General features: G+C 40.9%; 1 protein-coding gene across 5 annotated transcripts in view; it reads right to left on the reverse strand.

Annotated features, from left to right (window-relative positions):
- Positions 1-263: 263 nt before the first annotated feature.
- The window catches only part of rims3 (regulating synaptic membrane exocytosis 3), a 46,622-nt gene continuing 28,073 nt past the window's right edge, over positions 264-18,812 (reverse strand). For all 5 annotated transcript variants that reach the window (XM_039605187.1, XM_039605189.1, XM_039605186.1 and 2 more), the window contains 5 exons: positions 8,142-8,283; positions 7,940-8,052; positions 7,276-7,377; positions 7,053-7,192; positions 264-6,727 (listed from right to left, as the gene is read on the reverse strand). In XM_039605187.1, coding sequence (XP_039461121.1) covers positions 6,515-6,727; positions 7,053-7,192; positions 7,276-7,377; positions 7,940-8,052; positions 8,142-8,283 — 710 coding nt within the window. In that variant the 3' untranslated portion in view covers positions 264-6,514. The remainder of the gene's footprint in view (positions 6,728-7,052; positions 7,193-7,275; positions 7,378-7,939; positions 8,053-8,141; positions 8,284-18,812) is intronic.

The following is an 18,812-nucleotide window of genomic DNA, read 5'->3' on the forward strand; positions in this document are numbered from 1 at the left end:
GAGCATCTTGCTGTATTAAAAATATGTGAAAGTAGCAACTGAGGCCATATATTCAGGAGAAAAGTGTTTGCTGAGGCCATTAATGGTGTTTTTTTCCTCATAGACTTTTATACATTTGACTTCTTTTTCCATAGGGAGGAGAGGCCCTCTGGTGGCCATTGAAAGAATGCAGCTCTTCTTTTACATGACTTGAACAAAGATTCATCAAAGATACACAAAGAATGCACGACTTGCATTAGAAAAGTGAAGACACGGAGAATGAATGTCTGTGATTCAAATAAACTTTATTGACTTTGCGTCCAGATGTCAAAGGGCATGCAAATACAGGCTTCTGAATCCCATTGTTTTTTTTCCTTTTCTCCTCAGTTTGGTTCTATTTTCTTACAAAACTACGTGCACCCTAAGTAATCAATTTTGCAGCGTACAAACCACAAAAATACCAGTTTTACATTATCAAATACTGCACATAGAAAACATTTACAAAGCACAGGTATAAAATTACAGCTCCCTTTGTTTTGTTTTTTCCTTCATCTTTGCCATAAACCACATCCTTTCATCAGCCAGGCAGCTACGCTATCCTTTGTTTTGCTTCTTGGTGGAACGTTTAAGGCCAGTTCAGAAAAGACAAACCCTCATTTACCAAAACCAGCTATTCCAATTGAACTGGGATGATGAATCCGTAATTTGCAGGGAAAAAGAGGCATTGAGTCTACTACATGTGCTTTGGGAATGTGATTGTGGTCCATTTAAATATTAGTTAAACCATTAGTTTGGGTTGTGTTCTGTGCTTTCCTAGGCTTGATAAGATGAGGTTTGCCTTGATAGCGGGGAGGGGAGCTACTATGGCCTTAATACAATCTGACAGACGGCGAAAAAGGACAGGTTACAAAGCAAAACTTGTGCTGTGATCGCTGACATAGACGTGGATGAAGACAAACGAACTGATTCTGTCAGGTCAACAGCAATGTCTGTTTTTGTTCTCATGGACAGCTGTAACGCTGGCAAATCAAACACCTGGAATGCATGCGTCTGGAATGCAACGTCGAAGAGAAAATTAAACTTGTTGATCACGAGCTCTACTGTCAAACAGCAGTAAATCACAATGCACTGCATGCTTTGTTAAATTTATCCCAGCGCTTAAAAATGTGGTTACACTTTTATCTTATTTATGGTAGCTCAACTGATACCAGCGTTGTGCAAAAAGCCAAAAAGTGATTTCTGATGTTTCTATGAGTTTCTTTGATGTCTAATATCTTTACTCATATTGGTAAACAGACTGTAGATGTATGAAGGGGTCATATATAAATAAAGAAATAACTGGTTTTTCATTCCCTTTTGGTCCCTTACAGTATGTTTCTAGAACTATGATGTTATATTTGACGCCCTCTTGACCAGATCTCTCTTGAAAAAGACATTTTTAATGTCAATGAGCCTTTTTACCTGAATAAGTAAGGGAAATATAACAGTCACTTTGCCAAAAACCCTGATTCAAGCTTCTACTTTGTGATGGGGAACTTCTTTCTGGCTCAAAATGACTTGATATCATTCATGAGAAATAAATCTGATATATTTTTCACACAAATTAGGCCAATCACTTTTTGGGCGAATACCGGAAATCACTTTTTGGCGCCACATGCTCAGCTCTGGGGTCACGAGAGAGAGAGAGAGAGAGAGAGTGAAGCCGTGGGTGAAGGCGCCCACGACAGCAAATGCTACAGCCAATGTTTATTGCCAGAAGAAAAACATCAGAAAATGTAAGGCTAGGCTCATGCTACTGTAAGATAACAGTGTTTTTACTCATAAAAGTTCTTTTGCATCTCTCTGGATGCTGTTCTGGGTCTGATCGCCCCCATCGCTGTCACTTGTTGGTCTCATCGTGATCAAACCATCATTAAAGGTTGAATACAAGGTCAGAAATGCAAAGATCAGAGTAACCATGCGGCAAATATTTCCTAGATCAAAATACAAATATAATAATTCCATCAGCTTGATAGACAAAGGGTTGGGGGCGGGGGGAGGGCAATCCCTTCTGCTCGAAACCCATCGTGGCGATTGAAATAAATAAAAGAACCGCATCTCGCCAGACGGAATTCATGCTTGTTTACAAACACAGAGCTGTTCCTTTAAAACACAAATCATAAGACATACAGTATTACAGTACAGTAAAAGGAGGGGCCGCCTGATTGGGTGCAGGCGGGGTCCCCGGAAAGTCTCCAATAGAGACGGTATAGCAAACAAGATGACGAAAAAGAGTTACACTCCTCCTCGGTGTAAGGGTTTAGAAATACATTCATAAAACTATACATATACACATAGAGAACTTCGGTACAATATCTCAAGCAAAATACATTTGTTCAAAACTTTCAGCTGTGTGCTACAAGAGTGAAGCAACGTCTCCTACGCAAAGTAAGGCCATTGTAAACTGAACAAGCCCTCGTTTTTGCAAAAAAAGCTAAAAGGCGGGTTTTGCCCACGCTGTCCTTCTCTGAATAATACCTCTGTCCTTAGAAAAATAAAATACACTTTCGATATAGTGCACAAACTGTGACTCAGGTGTACTGAAGATGTGTTATTAAGATGCGTTGCACACAATACATTTTTTGGGTTAAAAAGATGCTTTTTTATAGCAAGTTTTTGGGGTTTTACATTCTGAGCATTGGCAGCCTCTCCATTCAAATGTCACCTGAGCTGTGTCGACTTCATGCATCTGCACACCTTCACATTGACAAAAAGAAAACAGTCTACGCGTCCCTCAGCTCCACAAAAGCACGAAGACTGACAACCTGCTTGATCTCCATCCCGCCATCCCTGCTGCTAATGAGGCTTCGACCCCTCTTTTTTGTCAATTCTCTTAAAACTAGCAAAGTTAATAGACTGTGTCCAAATAAATCAAATGACCTTGTGTGAGACGATGCACAATGATCAGGTGACACTACAGTTTATATATAATAATTTTTTGTTCTTTAAATCTAAGGTAAAGAGAAAGTTCAAAGTTAATGTTGGCGTTCGTATGTGAAAACTCTGATCCACTCACACCTTGCTGCCCTGTCGCTCATTATGCATCACACTAACACACTAAATGCACATCTCTAAAAGACATACACCCGCACTACACTTTAAACAAAGGCAATACTTAAAACTTATCCTCTAGGTTGCAAGAATCAAAGGATTTGGGCAAATTTTGGCTAATCCTGCCTGCAATAAATACATTTCTTATAAGATATATAATACATTTCTTTGCATCTACTTTCAATCATTAATATGGGTAATGCTTTGGGGATGATTGATATATAGCGAAGGGACACTCATACACACACGCAGTCTCATAAAAGCTCCAAAACGTCTGGAAAAGCATTAACAGTATTTTGATAGTTTACCAAGGAGTGGAACAATCAGCAGGGAAGTTACACAGATCTATAAATTTCATTATCTTGTTTTTTCAGGATTCTTCTTCCTTTTTTTCCCCATATTTGTATAACATGCCAGCTGTCCACAAGAAAAAAAATCAATACATAAAATTACTTCATACGCGGGACCATACAAGTACAGATCCAGCAAGGAATAGCTCCGAACCATAAAACAAATGACAACACCTCTTTAACAAAGAAAACATTTTGTATACATATGATAGGAGGATTAAAAATAAACATCATAAATCATCCTCCCAAAAATTCAAGAATGCCAGAGATCCCTTTAGTTTATCCAAAGTTCAGAAAGCATTGAAACGTGAATCGTGTTGTTCTGAGGTGCTGCGAGACGAAAAAAAACTCGCATTTTCCCTTTTTTTTTTTTTGCAGAAAGATGAGGAGGGAGGAATAAATGAGACTGAAAAAAAAAACACGTGGTGGTGATAAAAGCAAATTCAGAGCTCATAAACACGCAGAAGCTTTTAAGAGAGGAACTCGAGACTGTGTCTTTGCACCGCTTCAAAATATGATCTCTGTTAGTGCCTTTGCCCGTGTTCATGTATCAGAAATATATACAAGGGTTGATGTTGATCAGATAAAAAAAACAAACCCTCCCCCCCAGACATCTGCACCTTAAATAAACCAGTAAGAAAGCAGTAGCTTAATTTGGCGTGCTAGTTCCTCTGCTGCCAGTGAAGACTCCATCATCATCACACCTTTAACTGTTTTGTTGATTTTTTCTGCAAACACCCTTATAGTTAGTGCAAAGCGGACTCAGAGGAAATGTAAATGGGAAAAGGTGGCTGAACAAGGTTAAAAGCCTTCAAGAAGTCTAAATCCGGCAGCAGAAGTCACCTGGATCAGCTGTTCTAGTGCACTCAACTTACATTTCCATGCTGCAATTCAAAACAATTGCGCAGCGCAGTGTGACTAAATAAAAACGCGAACGGAAAAACAAAAATGAAGCAGTCAACCGCTGCGAGCTCAGCGTGAATATTTTACAGTAAAGTGCTATTTAAAGAAAACGCAAACACGCCGCCTGACGGGAAATATAAAACGAGAGTGCTGAAGATGGGTCACTGCCACATTTGCACCTGAAACAAGTAAAACCACCATATGGCAGGTATGCTAGTAAGTGTAATGCTGACATAATAGTCGGCTATCGCAAAGAAATTCAATTCACGTTGACACGTTTACAAGAGGTTTAGTTAGCGTCAAAGGGAAAGTTAGGAGGGTTAAAGGTTTCACAAGCTGTGCGCATGTTCATGTTTCCGGTGTTGTCCCAAAAAGTCATTCCCGATGTTCCTGTGTATTTTTTATGTATAATCTCTTTGCTTATATTGGTAAACAGACTGCAGAGTCTATTGGATTTCTGAAGAGCTTATATACAAAATGAAGAAACTACCTGTTTTGAAAGCTTCTTATTATGATTGTGTATTATTTGCACCTACATTATAATCAATCCAGTCTCTTTTGGCCTTTCTACAACATTTATGTTATATTTGTTCCAATTTCTGTTGCCCTCTTGGCTGGATTTCTATTACAATAAGACATTTTTAATGTAAATTACACTTTTTAGCTGGATAACTAAAGGTTTATAAGAGTCACTTTGCCAAAAACTGAATGTAGCTTGTGACAGGAATGTTGTTTGTGGCTCAAAAGGACTTGATATCATTCATGAGAAACAGGTTTGACATATGTTTCACAGATTATAGGCCAGCAGGCCATTTACAACAGTTTATTTTTTGGCACAACACCGGCTACATCTGATCGGAAAAGGAGAGGTGCAGAGGCACGCCGGCCATCTCCCCACATCCCTCATCAAGTAGGACGGCAACAAAAATGGGGAAATCAACTGGAAGCTGGAACAAGTCCAGGTGCTGGTAGAAGCCCTTTCCCCAGAATACGCGAGGACAGGCTACAAAGCGGTCACATTTCTCCGAACGCCTAAGGTGAAGGCGGGGATCATAAATGCGTTTGTCCGCTAATGTGTGGCTGGCTGGCTTATTTTGTTCTCGTCTTCTGCAGATAGCGATGACAGCCAACCCCTTCGCTCCGCCATCACCACAGCCCCATCCTTCTCCCCAACTCAGTGCGGTGTGCTCCCTTCTCGGCACAAAATAAAGCAGCACTACACTGCTGTCACATTGGTCAAAGCAAGCTAAATGAAAAAGATTTAAGCACTTTAAAATGTCTCGCAAGCAAACATGCAGAATGCAGCCGACACATATATATAAACACAAGTAAGTTTTTAACTATATATCTATTTTGATATATATATATCTATATATATCTATATATAAACTCTGCCCTGTGAAAATTGTAGAATAGCAGTGTTGCTACCTCACATAATAGCCATTATGTGAATATCCGAGCCTGTTATCCAGGTATGTGTATGTGTTTGGCCTCCCGTCCCCAGCTTGTGTGTGTGCGTGCGTGCGTGTGTGTGTGTGTGTAAAGTGTATCGTCATTTTTTTATTTTATTTTTTTTGCATTACATCTAAGTCATTGACTCTGCTACATATCCATATTTTATATTGTATACTAGTTCACCTACTACTTATAATAGTAATAATAACAACAATAACAATTGCTTTGGTTTAAAAAATAAAGTTTTTTTTTCTTAGTTTGGCATAGAGAGTTTAGAAACTGGCATCAGGATGTGCCCTGGGATGAGCTGTGCCACGGAAAATCTTGGACTGCAGAACACGGCACCCGGTGAATCCTGGTTTTCGTGGTATGAGATGTTGGAAACAGGTGAGTGGAAAAATGCTACATGTTCAGGTAAATTACGCCTTCTCCCGTTTTGGATCTGCTAATCGTTTTGCCAGCAAACACTGAGCGGTGGGTGAGAGTGTGAACGGACAGTCGAGAGGATATTCCAGTAAAGACTATGGCAGCATGTTGAGAGTGCATGTGTGTCAATGTGGCTGGGATCAGGTATTTGTGTGTATGTCAAGTGTGTCTTCCTGCACGGATGCATCTCTTTGTGTATGTATGCCTACCTGGCTTTGCACTTACATAGTCGTCGTGTATATACAGTACGTGCGCCTGTGTCTGCGTGACTCTGCCTTGCGCGCGCGCGTGTGTGTGTGTATTCTGGGTGTCTAGGTGCATGAAGGGCTGGTGGCGCTCTCCAGGGAGGACTGAGAGAGGCGTCTGGTGAGGGGTCCGATGCTGGGGTCTGCCAGGGAGGAGGTAGGGAACAGCTTATACCAGCCGCTGACTGTGGCAGACAGGTCCAAGTCCTCCAGGAGGATTTGGGCCATTCCCATGAAGCACTTGTGGTCCATACGCCCGTAATCCCCCCACACTATTACCTGGAGGAGAAATGACAGTAAAAAAATTTTTACTGATTTCCACTGCTGTGGAGACTTCTCAGCTATTGGCAGACTCCAAATCTATTTGTCATACAACAAATTTACTATCTCAATAATTATAAGTCCTATGAAGTTTTTAATTGGTGCATAAGAACTTTCAGTGTCACCCAGTTTAAACCTGTGAGACCAGCAAAGACAGCGTAAAATCAATTATTTGGGGTGTTTGGGATCAAAAGAAAAACGCGCGAGACGTTTCATTTTTGGGTGATGAAGCTTAGAATGTTTGGCGGAAAATTGTAAAGGCTAGAAAAAGAGAATTACTTACCTGTAGGACTTTGCCCTGAGGACTCTCATCGAACAACAAAGCCTGCTGGTAGGTGGGGTCCAGAGTCTTCTTCACTACTTTGGTTTTCTTCTTAGCCAAGCACACGCCGTTCTCCAGAAGATACACCTTCACGTAGGTCGCTGCAGATGAAAAAAGAAAAAGTGAGCCTGATGCATGTGCTGCTAAGCCCACAGAATTGTAGCTTTCATCAAGAAGTAAGTACCTGGTATGTTCTTGGAGCCTGGTTTGGGGGTCAACCCTCTGGCCTGGTTGACCTCCACCTCTAGCTGCCCTCCTCTGTCTACCATGCCTACATGTACATCCCCTATAGATCAAAACAAACCAAAACTCAATAAAACACCATAATTTAAAAAAAAACACAGATCTCTGTGGTACTCAGCTAACAATCAAACGAGAGCCTGAACTGCAGCTGCAACAGACAATGTCCAGCAGCAGAGGGCCACATAGAGCTACAACACCATCTTCACCACCAGGTATAAAGGAGCGCGCCGCTCTGGTTAGTTATTTTTCAAAACCAGTGACCTTTGCATGAAAGATTTATAACTCACGCAGGAATAACTTCATTCCTGCTGAGCGAATACACGATTACTGTGCAGTATTTCACGATGCTGCTGTGCATTTAAGTGGATGCATGCTGCAAAAAGTTTTAAACAGAAACCGGAGTTTCTGATTGATAATGTATTAACTGAATGATCTGACTGTGCCGGTGTGCGATATACTGTCCCGCTTACATGCCTCACATTTCAATCAAACGCTATCAAGCAGAAACAATGCATGACCTCCACTAGTTTTGTATGATAAAAACAGATGAGAATGGAGTGGACTGCACTGGACTAGATGGTGATGCTGGCCGACTTCACGCTTACCCATTGGGGGAGTAGCTAATGTTTGCCGGCCTACGATCTGAGCGGGGCCTAGTCCGTCCAGGAAGTCACTGAACTGGCTCTCAGGCCCCATGCGTGTGGTAGGGAAGACAAACCTGCGAGAGAAGAAACAGACTCACGCTGGATGAACAGGTATTGTGTATATGGACAAGTGAACGGATAAACTGTCGGACGGGACACGCACGTTCCATCGGAGCTGTTTGAGTTAGTGCTGCCGTCGGTTGAGTCCTTGCTGCCCTGCCGTGTCACTCGGTTTCTCATCTCAACAGCGATTCCGGTCTCCGTGCTCCGCCGGATGGTGCTGCGGAGCTTCTTTGTCCCGCCATCTGAAAGCAGAACACAGAGGTCATGTTCCCATCTTTAAGTACCTTTATTTCAACAGGCTAATCCACTAAGTGTAATAATCTGAGGATTATTAGAGCTGCCTGTTAAGGGCGCCAGGGGTTGACGGTGAAATTATGTAATCTTTATGAGAATTTAAAATACTTCATAAAGCCAAGCAAAGTTTACACACATATACACCCAGTTGCACAAATTGCCTAAAAATGCCTTATGTTTCTCTTTAGTTATTTGTGAGTGTGTTTCTGTGTACAATGTTTGCTTTTTCAAAGCTACCCACCACAAATAACCAAGAATTTAGGTTTGCCTTGAAAGCTCAGATCCCTGCACTCTTTGTTATGAAGCGAGGCCACTCTAGCGAGAAGGCAATATCCACTGGGGTGTCCCTGCGCTACTGAAAAACAGCTCCACATCACAGGTATAACTACAGTCCATTTTAAACGCACAAAGCCCATTTTGCAATGGCTGTTGCAACTAGGGAGCAATAAGCCTTTAGGGGGAAGTCCTGAGCCTCGGCTTGTAAGGCAGAAACACAAATTGGCAGCATGGGGAAGAGTAGTGGGTGGCGGGGCAAGGGGAGAGGTGAGAGGCTGAGCTCAGAAAGATGAGGAGATGAGAGGAGGGGAGGGTTATTAAGGCTTTGCAAGTCCTGCTGACGTTAGGAGAATGAGAGCAAGCCAGAGAGTGCTAACCCCAGAAGAAGCTTTCAGGACATCATCCCCTGTAATGACACACTGTATCTCCGTGTGACTCGGCATGCTGAAAAAGCAGCAGCAGGACACAGATGAAGTGATTTGGGTTCAGGATGTGAAGTGTAAGGTTGTGCAGCTCTTTCCTTCGCTTTTATCACTCCACACCTCGGCCTCGATGTCATTTTTGTAGCATTATCCATAGAGTTTTAGGTCAGTTTTATCAAAGAGTTGGCATTTCCGCTAATTTTTCAAGCAAACACTCCAAAGATTCTCTGGTTTCTGCTTCAAAATGCAGAGCTCTTTCCTTTTATTTTTGTTTGGCCCTAATATTTGCATCTGTGAATCTGTCATTACTGTGTAATAAATTGTGCTTTTTACAAACTACAGTAAAAGAGATCGATGTCCACATCTGTAAATTCACACCTTTACACGGGAATGCAGCTTGCACACTCACACCTCTGTGCAACATGTGCACAAAGTGTCTGCACGTGAACAGCCCGGGCCACACGAAGACAGTTTAGTCACACGGGAGGATGAGAAAGCAGCTGTGAGCTGTCATGTCAGCAAAGCTCACTTTAGAAAAACCTCCATAATGGATCTGACTAATTTCTGGGTCAACCCTATGAAAGGAGATTTTCTGGCCAAAAATATTTTTCAAAAACTTTCCAGTGGGGATTAAAAGCTTTCCTCTTCTTTGAGCATGTTAATTATGAGGCAAATGGCTGCTTATCAAAGCAATAACAAAGAGAAGTAATACATCACAGAGCGCCTTTACGACTGCAGCCGTGGTTGCTGTAGAAACACGTGCATCTGCCCTGTATAGGAGCCTGGATATATAGCACAACAGCGCGGTGAAGGCAGCACCGCAGACTTAACAAGTGGTTTCTTATCGCTGCCAGTTAAGCGAACACCCAGCCGTCCCACTTCATTAGCCCGAGCATCTCCAGTCTCATTAAGCATCCTTACCATGCCAGGCTCATTACCATGACAACCACAGACTCCCTGCATCACCACCATCACTGTGGAGCTAAACAGACAGCAAAACAGAGGCCCTTGATGATAGTTTTGGGGGTTAACATGATGATAATGACAGAGGAGAACAGATCTATGTATCTCTCTATCGATCTATTGATCTATCCATCTGCTAGACCTTGTCTTGCTTTCACCTGAACAAATCTTAAAATGCTACAGGTTACTGAATGGAGCTCTTGTTCAAATGAAATCCAGCTGAAAATAAATCGTGGTGCATCCCATGTTAACAGAAACACTGTCGATGTCTGCAACAGGAGGAGAGAGGGCGAGTGCTGAGGATAGATAGGTGAAAAGGAAGATGAGAATGATAGGGTCCCATGGGCATTGAAGATGAGGAGAGGGGTGCTGCCTTCTGCTACCTTCTATTTATAATCCTGCAGTAAAGAATATTTCCAACAGCCTGTGTGTGTGTGTGTGTGTGTGTGTGTGTGTGTGTGTGTGTGTGTGTGTGTGTGTGTGTGTGTGTGTGTGTGCACGAGAGAAAGACACAGAGAGTGTTGTAGCATGACACCCAGACAAACTCCATGCACTCCTGCTGCCATGACAACCCCCGCCCTCAGATCTGGACCTCAAACAATGCCACCTGAGACAACTAGCGCCATAGCGACAGGCTCATCCGCTATTGCCTTTTATTTTATTTCATTTTTTTAAATAAGAATCATAATTTGTACAGGAAATGTTTGACTGTAACTTCTGCACTAACTTCCTCTCCAAAACTTTGTCCTCGCTCACAACCAAACCGCACAAGTCCGCTGAAGAGTGTGTTTAAATTTTAACACAATCTGGCCGCAAGTGCGACGACGCCTCTGTTACGATGATGAGTAGTTTCATGCACACAAGTGGGAGAACTCCAGTGTTAAACTATCGAGAAGCTATTCATTTAACTCCATTTCCACACTTGTTACTCGTTTGTCTACCGGCCCCTCCCCTCTCGTGAAAACAGCCCCCTCCGCAGTATGAGGCAGTGATCTCTTCCTTCCTATTTAATCCCCTCCTCCTCCTCCTCGTCTGCTCTTTCCCTCCATTCGTTTCCATGGCAATGCCTTCTGCATTGCACCAAGAGCCCCGGCCGGCATGTTCGCTCATAAGCCTTTCCCCCTTACTCTGTGTCTTTCTGTGCTCATATTGTCCCCTCCACAAGTCCCACTCTTTGAATTGAACCTCCACTTCTTTTCCACTGTCATATTCTCCTCTTATTGCTCCTCTTTCTCTCCAGCTTTCTGTCTGCTAGTTATCTTATGAACCCCTTGCTAACCAATTCCTTTTCTTCTTTTCTTATTGTATCTGCCTCATCTTATTTCCTGCTTCATAATCATTTTGGGTGTATTTTCTCCCAACCTGCTGGTGAATTCAGTCTGTTATACTGTTAACATCAAAACACACAAAGCACACATCCTGGAAGAAGTAATTAGAGGTTGTCTGACATATATGCCATTTGAGCAGCTAAAACAACAAGCTGTTGTGCTTTATTGTGCTACAGTAGAGGGTTTTCAGTTTCTGTGTTACAAAAACAGTTAAAGTGTCTCCTGTTCGCTTCACTATGATGAGTAATACCCCGCCCCTGTAAACAACCTCATGAATCTCGCGGAAATGCGAAGCACGGGAATAAAAAACACTCTAAACTTTTTTTCTTGGCTGCTTATGCACATGTTATGTATCATGGTAGAGGAAAACAAATATAAGGGTGGAACACAAAAGTGTTAGGGTGGAAAGAACTAATAGGTTCAACACTGAACATTATTAGGAAGGTGAGATTGCTTAAAAATGCCAACAATGCAGAAAAGAGCCACACACTGTGACTGCATGCACACGCACACATGACATATAGCTTCTTTGTGTGTGTGTGTGTGTGTGTGTGTGCTCAGTAGATCATTAAAACTGCTCTGACATTTGGAGAGCACACTGATGAAGCCATTCTCATTATATGCTGTAATATAGAATGCTGTTTTTAGACTCCCGGGCTACGCCGACATGCCTATTGGATGCACCGGTGACGGCAACGATCCACCATGCATAGCAACAGTAACCAAGCATGGGTGTTGGAGATGAAGGATATGTTGTGGTATATTTACTGCCAGACCCCAGCTAAATTTGGACTAAGGGAACATTCAAAGTGGAAGCTTAAGTAAGACCAAGAGGTTATAGTGTACATATGAATCAGAGATTCAGAGCCATATTTACAGTTTACACAATTCATGTGTCATATGACACATTTGGAGCTATTCCTGCAGCAGGTGTTATGGAGTTTATTCAAAATGAGTCAAGGCAGCTAACAAACAGCCAATAAAAAACTTTTATTGGCTGTTTAGATTAAGTTTAAATGTTTTATTGAACATCCCCCAATGTAACCCTCTAGGTTTTAGAAATCATCAACAATCATTAGCGACGTCCTTTGCTTAGGTCCAAACACCTTAGGAAGCTAAAATCCTGAAAATGAAAACTCCTAATTATCCTGGCATTTTTGCACTATTTGTGACCACAGACTGTATATAAAAGATGGACCACTCAAAAAAATCACCCATTGGTTTTTTGACTACTGCTTTAAAATCTCGAGACTGGTGTTTTGGTCATTGCTGTCGTGGTTTAATAATGTCAGAAGTGACGAGATCTGAATAAAACTGAAAACATTATCTGGTAATGCTGGTTATCAATGTGCGTCATATGAACCCAGATACCCGCTAATTACTCACAGCATAGAAAAAACACAATACTAGAATTTCAAGTAACAGAAAAAGATGGATGATTAATACAATAAGTTCACAGTAAAACATGTTATTAGTAACATCATTTTTTAAAATAACCCAAAGCAATTTAATTAGTTAAGGTGCAACTTGGTAGACAGCTAGCACCAATTATATTAGCCTCAGTGACACTATTAGCATGCTTGTAATAATGCATTAAGTCCTTACACAACACAAACTTCACAGCAGCCATTTTGATATGAAATAGTAGGTAAACACAGGTTTTTAGCATATAATTAATTTGTTCTTGTTACGAAGGCAAAGGTTTAATGATTGTGACGAAAGTATCATTGGATGTATCTATTATTTTATGTCAAATTGGCTTAAAAAAGCAATCTAGCTAAACCGGTATAATTCAGCCCCTGATGAATACATGGTGAAATTGGCTTAAAAGGCCCACACTGTCAAAAACAAATAAAAATAGGACAAACAAGCGTGGCAATCTTTAGAGAATGATTTCTGATGCTTTTAGGACCAATTTCAAACGGCTGTTGGAGGTTCAGCAGTTTTTACTCCAGTTAGGAAAAAAAAATAAATCTAATAGCAGTTGGTTGACTGGCCAGTTTCACTCTGTGAAATGTAACCAAACCACATCCACACAGATGTAACATTTTTTTAGTGCAGGGCATAGTTGTCTTTTGATAAATGTCTCAAATGTGCATTTGTAGTTTTTGCCAAGAAGTCTATAGGATAAATACAACTCTCATTTCAATACTAAAGACTGGATTGATTCAGAGATGAAGAGATATACAGATATTTGCAAAGCCAGTTATTTCTTTATTTATATAGAACCCCTTCATATATCCTCTTCACTACAGCCCATTTACCAATATCAGTAGCGATATTAGACATAGAAAAACTAAACGAAACATCAGAAATCACTTTTTGGCAATCCGTTGTGTCAGTTGAGCTACCACAAATAAGATAAAAGTGTAACCACATTTTCAAGCACTGGGAGCAACTTAAGAAATCATGCAGTGCATTGGGGTTTACTGCCAGTAGGATGACAGTAGAGCTTGTGACCAACAAATTTAATTTTCACTTCGATGTTGCATTTCTTTTAGAAAGACGCATGCATTCCACGTGTTTGTTTTGCCAGCATTACAGCTGTCCATGAGAACAAAAACAGTCGTTTGTCTTCATCCACGTCTATGTCAGCAATCACAGCACAGGTTTTGCTTTGTAACCTTTCTGTCCTTTTTCGCCGTCTGTCAGATTGTATTAAGGCCGTAGTATATCCTCTCCCCGCTATCAAGGCAAAGCTTATCAAGCCTAGGAAAGCACAGAACACAACCCACAACCCCAATGGTTTAACTTGGAGCCTCTAAATGAAGATAGCTGTGATAACATTTAAATAGACCACAATCACTACAGTCAAGTTAACTCAAACATGTCAACAGCAGAAATTTACCGTGCAAAAAAATAGTTATCAAGTTGGCTCGGCTGGCTTTTTTGTTTTATTGATTCCAATCAGCCCTCCACAGAGACCCCGGGCATCTGTCTATAGTCACAAAAAAATAAAAGTGCACCTCTTTCAGTTCTAAGGCTTTAAATATTAGTAAGTACACCCCATGATTCAGTAGCTTGTAGAACCAAATTTAGTCATGACTTTATTAATGTTTCATATCATCATGGAGGAAATCTGGGCAGCTCATGGGGCCAAAGAATTGCTTTAGTTCATTTTGCAGGCATTTGTTTATGCACAGTTGTTATCAGTTTGATGTTTGGACTCTGAGTGGACCAGCGCAACATTTTTATTTTCTTCTTTAGAAATTCTGTTGCAGATTCTTTGCTGTGCTTGGGATCATTGTCCTGTTTTAAAACCCAGAGTTGGTAACTTTTAGCTGTAAGGTAGACGTCCACACCTATTTTGTCCTGTGGCTGCAAAATAAGGCCAAATCATCACCCTCCACCACCGAGTGCGATTTGCACCAAATGTAACACTGTGGATTATGACCTCCACTTTGGTATCCTCTGAGATCTGCACAGTCTGAGATAGACTTGTGTTCTTTTTTGTTCTTTATTTTTTATTTTTGATCATTGAATATATATTGACATTGGACTACATTTGCTGAGATGGCCACTCCTGGAAATCTTAGTCACAAATATTTTCCACATGTGAATAACCTCTTACTGTAGAAAGCTGAACCTCAAATTGTTTGAAAATGGCCTTATAACCTTCCCCAGATTGATCAGTGTCTTCCCAAAGATCATTGCTGATCTTCCATCTTGGCATTGTGTTAACACACCTGGTTGTTTACTGATCTTCCTGATTCCTATGGAAGCAGGAAGGGTGTACTTAATTTTTTACACAATATTTTGCATTTTGGTTTGATTTTTGCTAAATGATCAAATGTTGTAATCATGTGTTGTTTGAATTTACCTCATTTTAAAACCAGCCAAGGATATGATTTTTATTTATTTTAATTTTTACTGTACAGTGAAAGCAGGACTTGATCAGCCACAATCATGGTTTGTTTCCCCATCTGTATGCTAAGCTAAGCTAACTGCAAGTATTTCTCACTTTGAACCATTTGTTTAAGGGCATATCAGCTTTTTGACAAACAACAGCCATAGAATGAATATAATGTAGGGGCAACAGTTTAGAAAGTAGCATAAAAACTATTTACAGTACAAGTAATTAGGTTAATGATCCTGACTTCTCAAAATTAGTTTATTATGTTGTATTAATGTGCAATCATAAGCTTTGTTTCCTTGTTTTTTCCCCATTTGCTGTGCTGCATCTGTATTTTTGTCCTTCCAAAAGAATCCTTTTCTCTATAATTTAACCATTAACCAGCATGTAAAAACAAATAAATGTGGTCGAGAGTTAAGTGTAGCCTAGTCTTACCCGTCTTTAATGATAATGCATGGGAATTAAACAAATCGAATTTCCCCATTGTGTGCACGTGTGTGCACTGTCGCTGTGTGTGAACTGCAATTCAACATTTCAGGCAAAGACCTAAGTTAGAGAGTGGTCAATGTGAAGTAAGTGATTAGCGCTTCTCAGCACCAGGTTACATAGGAAATTATTTCATGAAATCAAAAAAAACCCTTCATGTATGGCAGGATGTCTGTCAGCGAGTTAATATGCCGCACAGGCTCTTTTCTAACGGCAATTAATTACGATGAGGAAAAGAGTAATTTAATTTAGATGTAATTTCCTCTTGATTACTTGACTCTGTGGCTGATGACCAAAGGATTAGGGATGGCAGAGCATTTTATTTTTTTAGAGAAAAAGCACATAAGAAAAAAATAAGACAATATGGGCAAAATATGGCGAAAAAACAAACAAAATCACAAGACCTTCTGCTGCTTGTTAAACTATCACTAACACACTGAGCAAAACATGTAAAGAGCAAAACAAAACTGATCTCAAACCTGCTTTTACATAAATGCTTTGTAAAATTCTACTACTGGGATGGGATATTTTAATTTCCTTCTGATTTAATTTAGCTGTTTTCCAGGTTCCAGCCAGTGTATCTTCAATAAAAGCAGGATTATGAGAGCAATAACTTTGCATGAAGAAAATTTCATTTAGGTCAAGAAAATTCCCCAAACAACCTGATCAGAAGGGGAGCTCTATATCTAGCTTACAGATACTTTGTGCTCCGGTTTAACAGGAGATAACATTTCAGGGTAGAAATTAAATCGCTTGTTGAGCACTTCCTGCAGTGCAGCAGCAGCAGCCTCTCTGTGCCATGAAACAGAATTAGAAATCAATCTGCCTGTATGTTCCCATTGCCTGAGAAGGAAGCAGAACTGTGTGCAGCTCCTATGCACCAAAAGCTCTTCTCCCCATCCAGCTTCTCTCACAAAACACCACACGGCAGGCAGCAGTAGGCTTGCCTATGCTCTGTGTAAGCGCAGTGTTTACTTTGCTTTTTAATTTTACCTTAGACATAGATATGTTACATATAAACACGTTGACTCATGCCTCGCTTAGTGACATCAGCAGTTTGGGGACATTTATTGAGAAAAGACCACTCTGGCTGTCATGCTGTCAAGTACAAGTACGTGACTTTGATCAAGTATAGAAGTCTAACATTTTGCAAAATGTGTTTATTAAATGCACAGAACAGCAGACAAACAAGATAAAATACTGCACCACTGCCCCCCACGATCATCTCTATTCAGCTATTCATCTTACCACACATGCTGGACACAGCGCGTGTGAAACAGCTAGGATCGCTACAGCTCCCTTATTAATATGTTAGATAACCATTGACATCTTAGATAGGTACACTGACTAACAGCTGACAGAAAGGCAAAAGTAGGTCAAGTATCAATGTACCAAGGTATGCAGAAGAGCATCTCTGAGTGGACAACACGTTGAACCTTAAAGCAGATAGGCTACAAACGCAGAAGACCACACCAGGAGCTCCTCCTGTCAGCTAAGAAGAGGAAAGTTAGGCTGCAGTTCATACAGGCTCACTAGAACTGGACAAGAAAAGTGTCATACTTTTCCCAGTTTCATTACCACTCACTGGCTAGTTGTCAGTGTTCGAACAAATATACAAACCAATTTCATCTAGCGACAATCACCCATCTCTGGCAATCACCTGCAAACTGGTCAGGGAATAAACATTTTTCCCTTGCGACCTGTGGCTAGCGGGCGCTTGCTGACCTGTCTTTAAGCCTGTGTGAGTGAGGCATTTGGGGTTGTCAAAAGATTTATAGCCACTTGGACAGTGGGCAAGGCTTTTTGCAAAGTCTAAGTCTATTACGGTAACATAGGACACCAAAATATTGGCAAGTATGCTGCTGTAAACAGTTGCATCTTAAAGACGGTATATCAAATGTCAACGTTGAATCAGATTGCAGGCAGTGTGCTTTGAATCCACATGTGGTTTAGATGCAGTGTTTTATATGCAGAAGCTACACTTCCACAATTGCAAAGCCACAAAGAAAGAAAGAGTGAAATAGTTCACCAATCTGTCTCGCTAAGAACAGAGCATTGATGGGTTGGTGGGCGAGATTGAGAAAACGTGATAGATGCTGCGTGAAAGTGAGAGCCAAAGAGATTGAGATTAATCGCGGAGAGATAAAGGGGAGGGAAAATTACGATGTCGGCGAGCTGGGGGAAACAAAAGGAGGACAACGAGGGAGTGGAGACATGAGAGGCAGAAAGAGGACAGAAAGTGATCGTCGGTCAGTTTAGCTGTGGGTTTGGCGGCCTCCAGAAGGACCAGTAGGGAGGAGAAAGCTTTTAGAGACAGGAGTAAGGTTTCAGTTTCTACAGTATGTGTCGCTTTCAAAGCAAAAAGCGGTGGTGAGAGCCAGCGCTCGAAATTACAACAAAAAGAGCAGTTTCACCTGAAATAGCAGCTTGAAAGATGCAAGGACTTTTTCTTTGATTAGTCATAATGGATAAGAATAGCAATCAAGTGAGTCATCCACAGAAATAGCTTTCATTATCAAAAGGGCAGCGCGTGTGTTACTACAGTTCGGATGCTGCAGAGACTCAGCAACTTTCATTGTTATTATTCTAACAATTCATAGTCTTTGCTCTTGCTCTTTTTGTCCAGCTTTTCTGAGCTAAAGTGACATTTAAGAATCTCCCTTTGGAGGTGAGTTTTCCCTCGAAGGATCTAAATCACTGTAAGCTTTCCAAGATGCGCCTGCCAAAATTCCTAATGTGTGTTTCCTAGCTTTGACTCAGAAACTGAGCTGGAAGTAGGGCATGAGTCAGTCACCACAAAAATACCCTCAGAACTGAAACGCAAGGTCTCTTTAATCTACTGTAGTATAGTGTAGAGGACACGCTTTAACTTGTGGCCTTTAAGTGTGTTGTTGCTGGGCTTATTTCTCCTGTCAAAGCACCCAAAACAAAACATTTACAAGATTGTAAAGAGAGAGATCATTTCCTTTCAAAACATTTTCAGTTAAGAGTGAAGAGAGAACGAAAAAAATGAGAGAAAAAGACTGTTAACTAGATGGAAACGGCTCATCCGAAAAATGTATCCTTTGCTATCTTCCCTCTGCATCACATCATCCTGTCTAGCCTGAGCTTTTTCAGACTGGTGGAGCACAACCTTCATATTATCAGTA

Source organism: Oreochromis aureus, linkage group 22 (genome assembly GCF_013358895.1).
Source record: "Oreochromis aureus strain Israel breed Guangdong linkage group 22, ZZ_aureus, whole genome shotgun sequence".
Taxonomy (NCBI): Eukaryota; Metazoa; Chordata; class Actinopteri; order Cichliformes; family Cichlidae; genus Oreochromis; species Oreochromis aureus.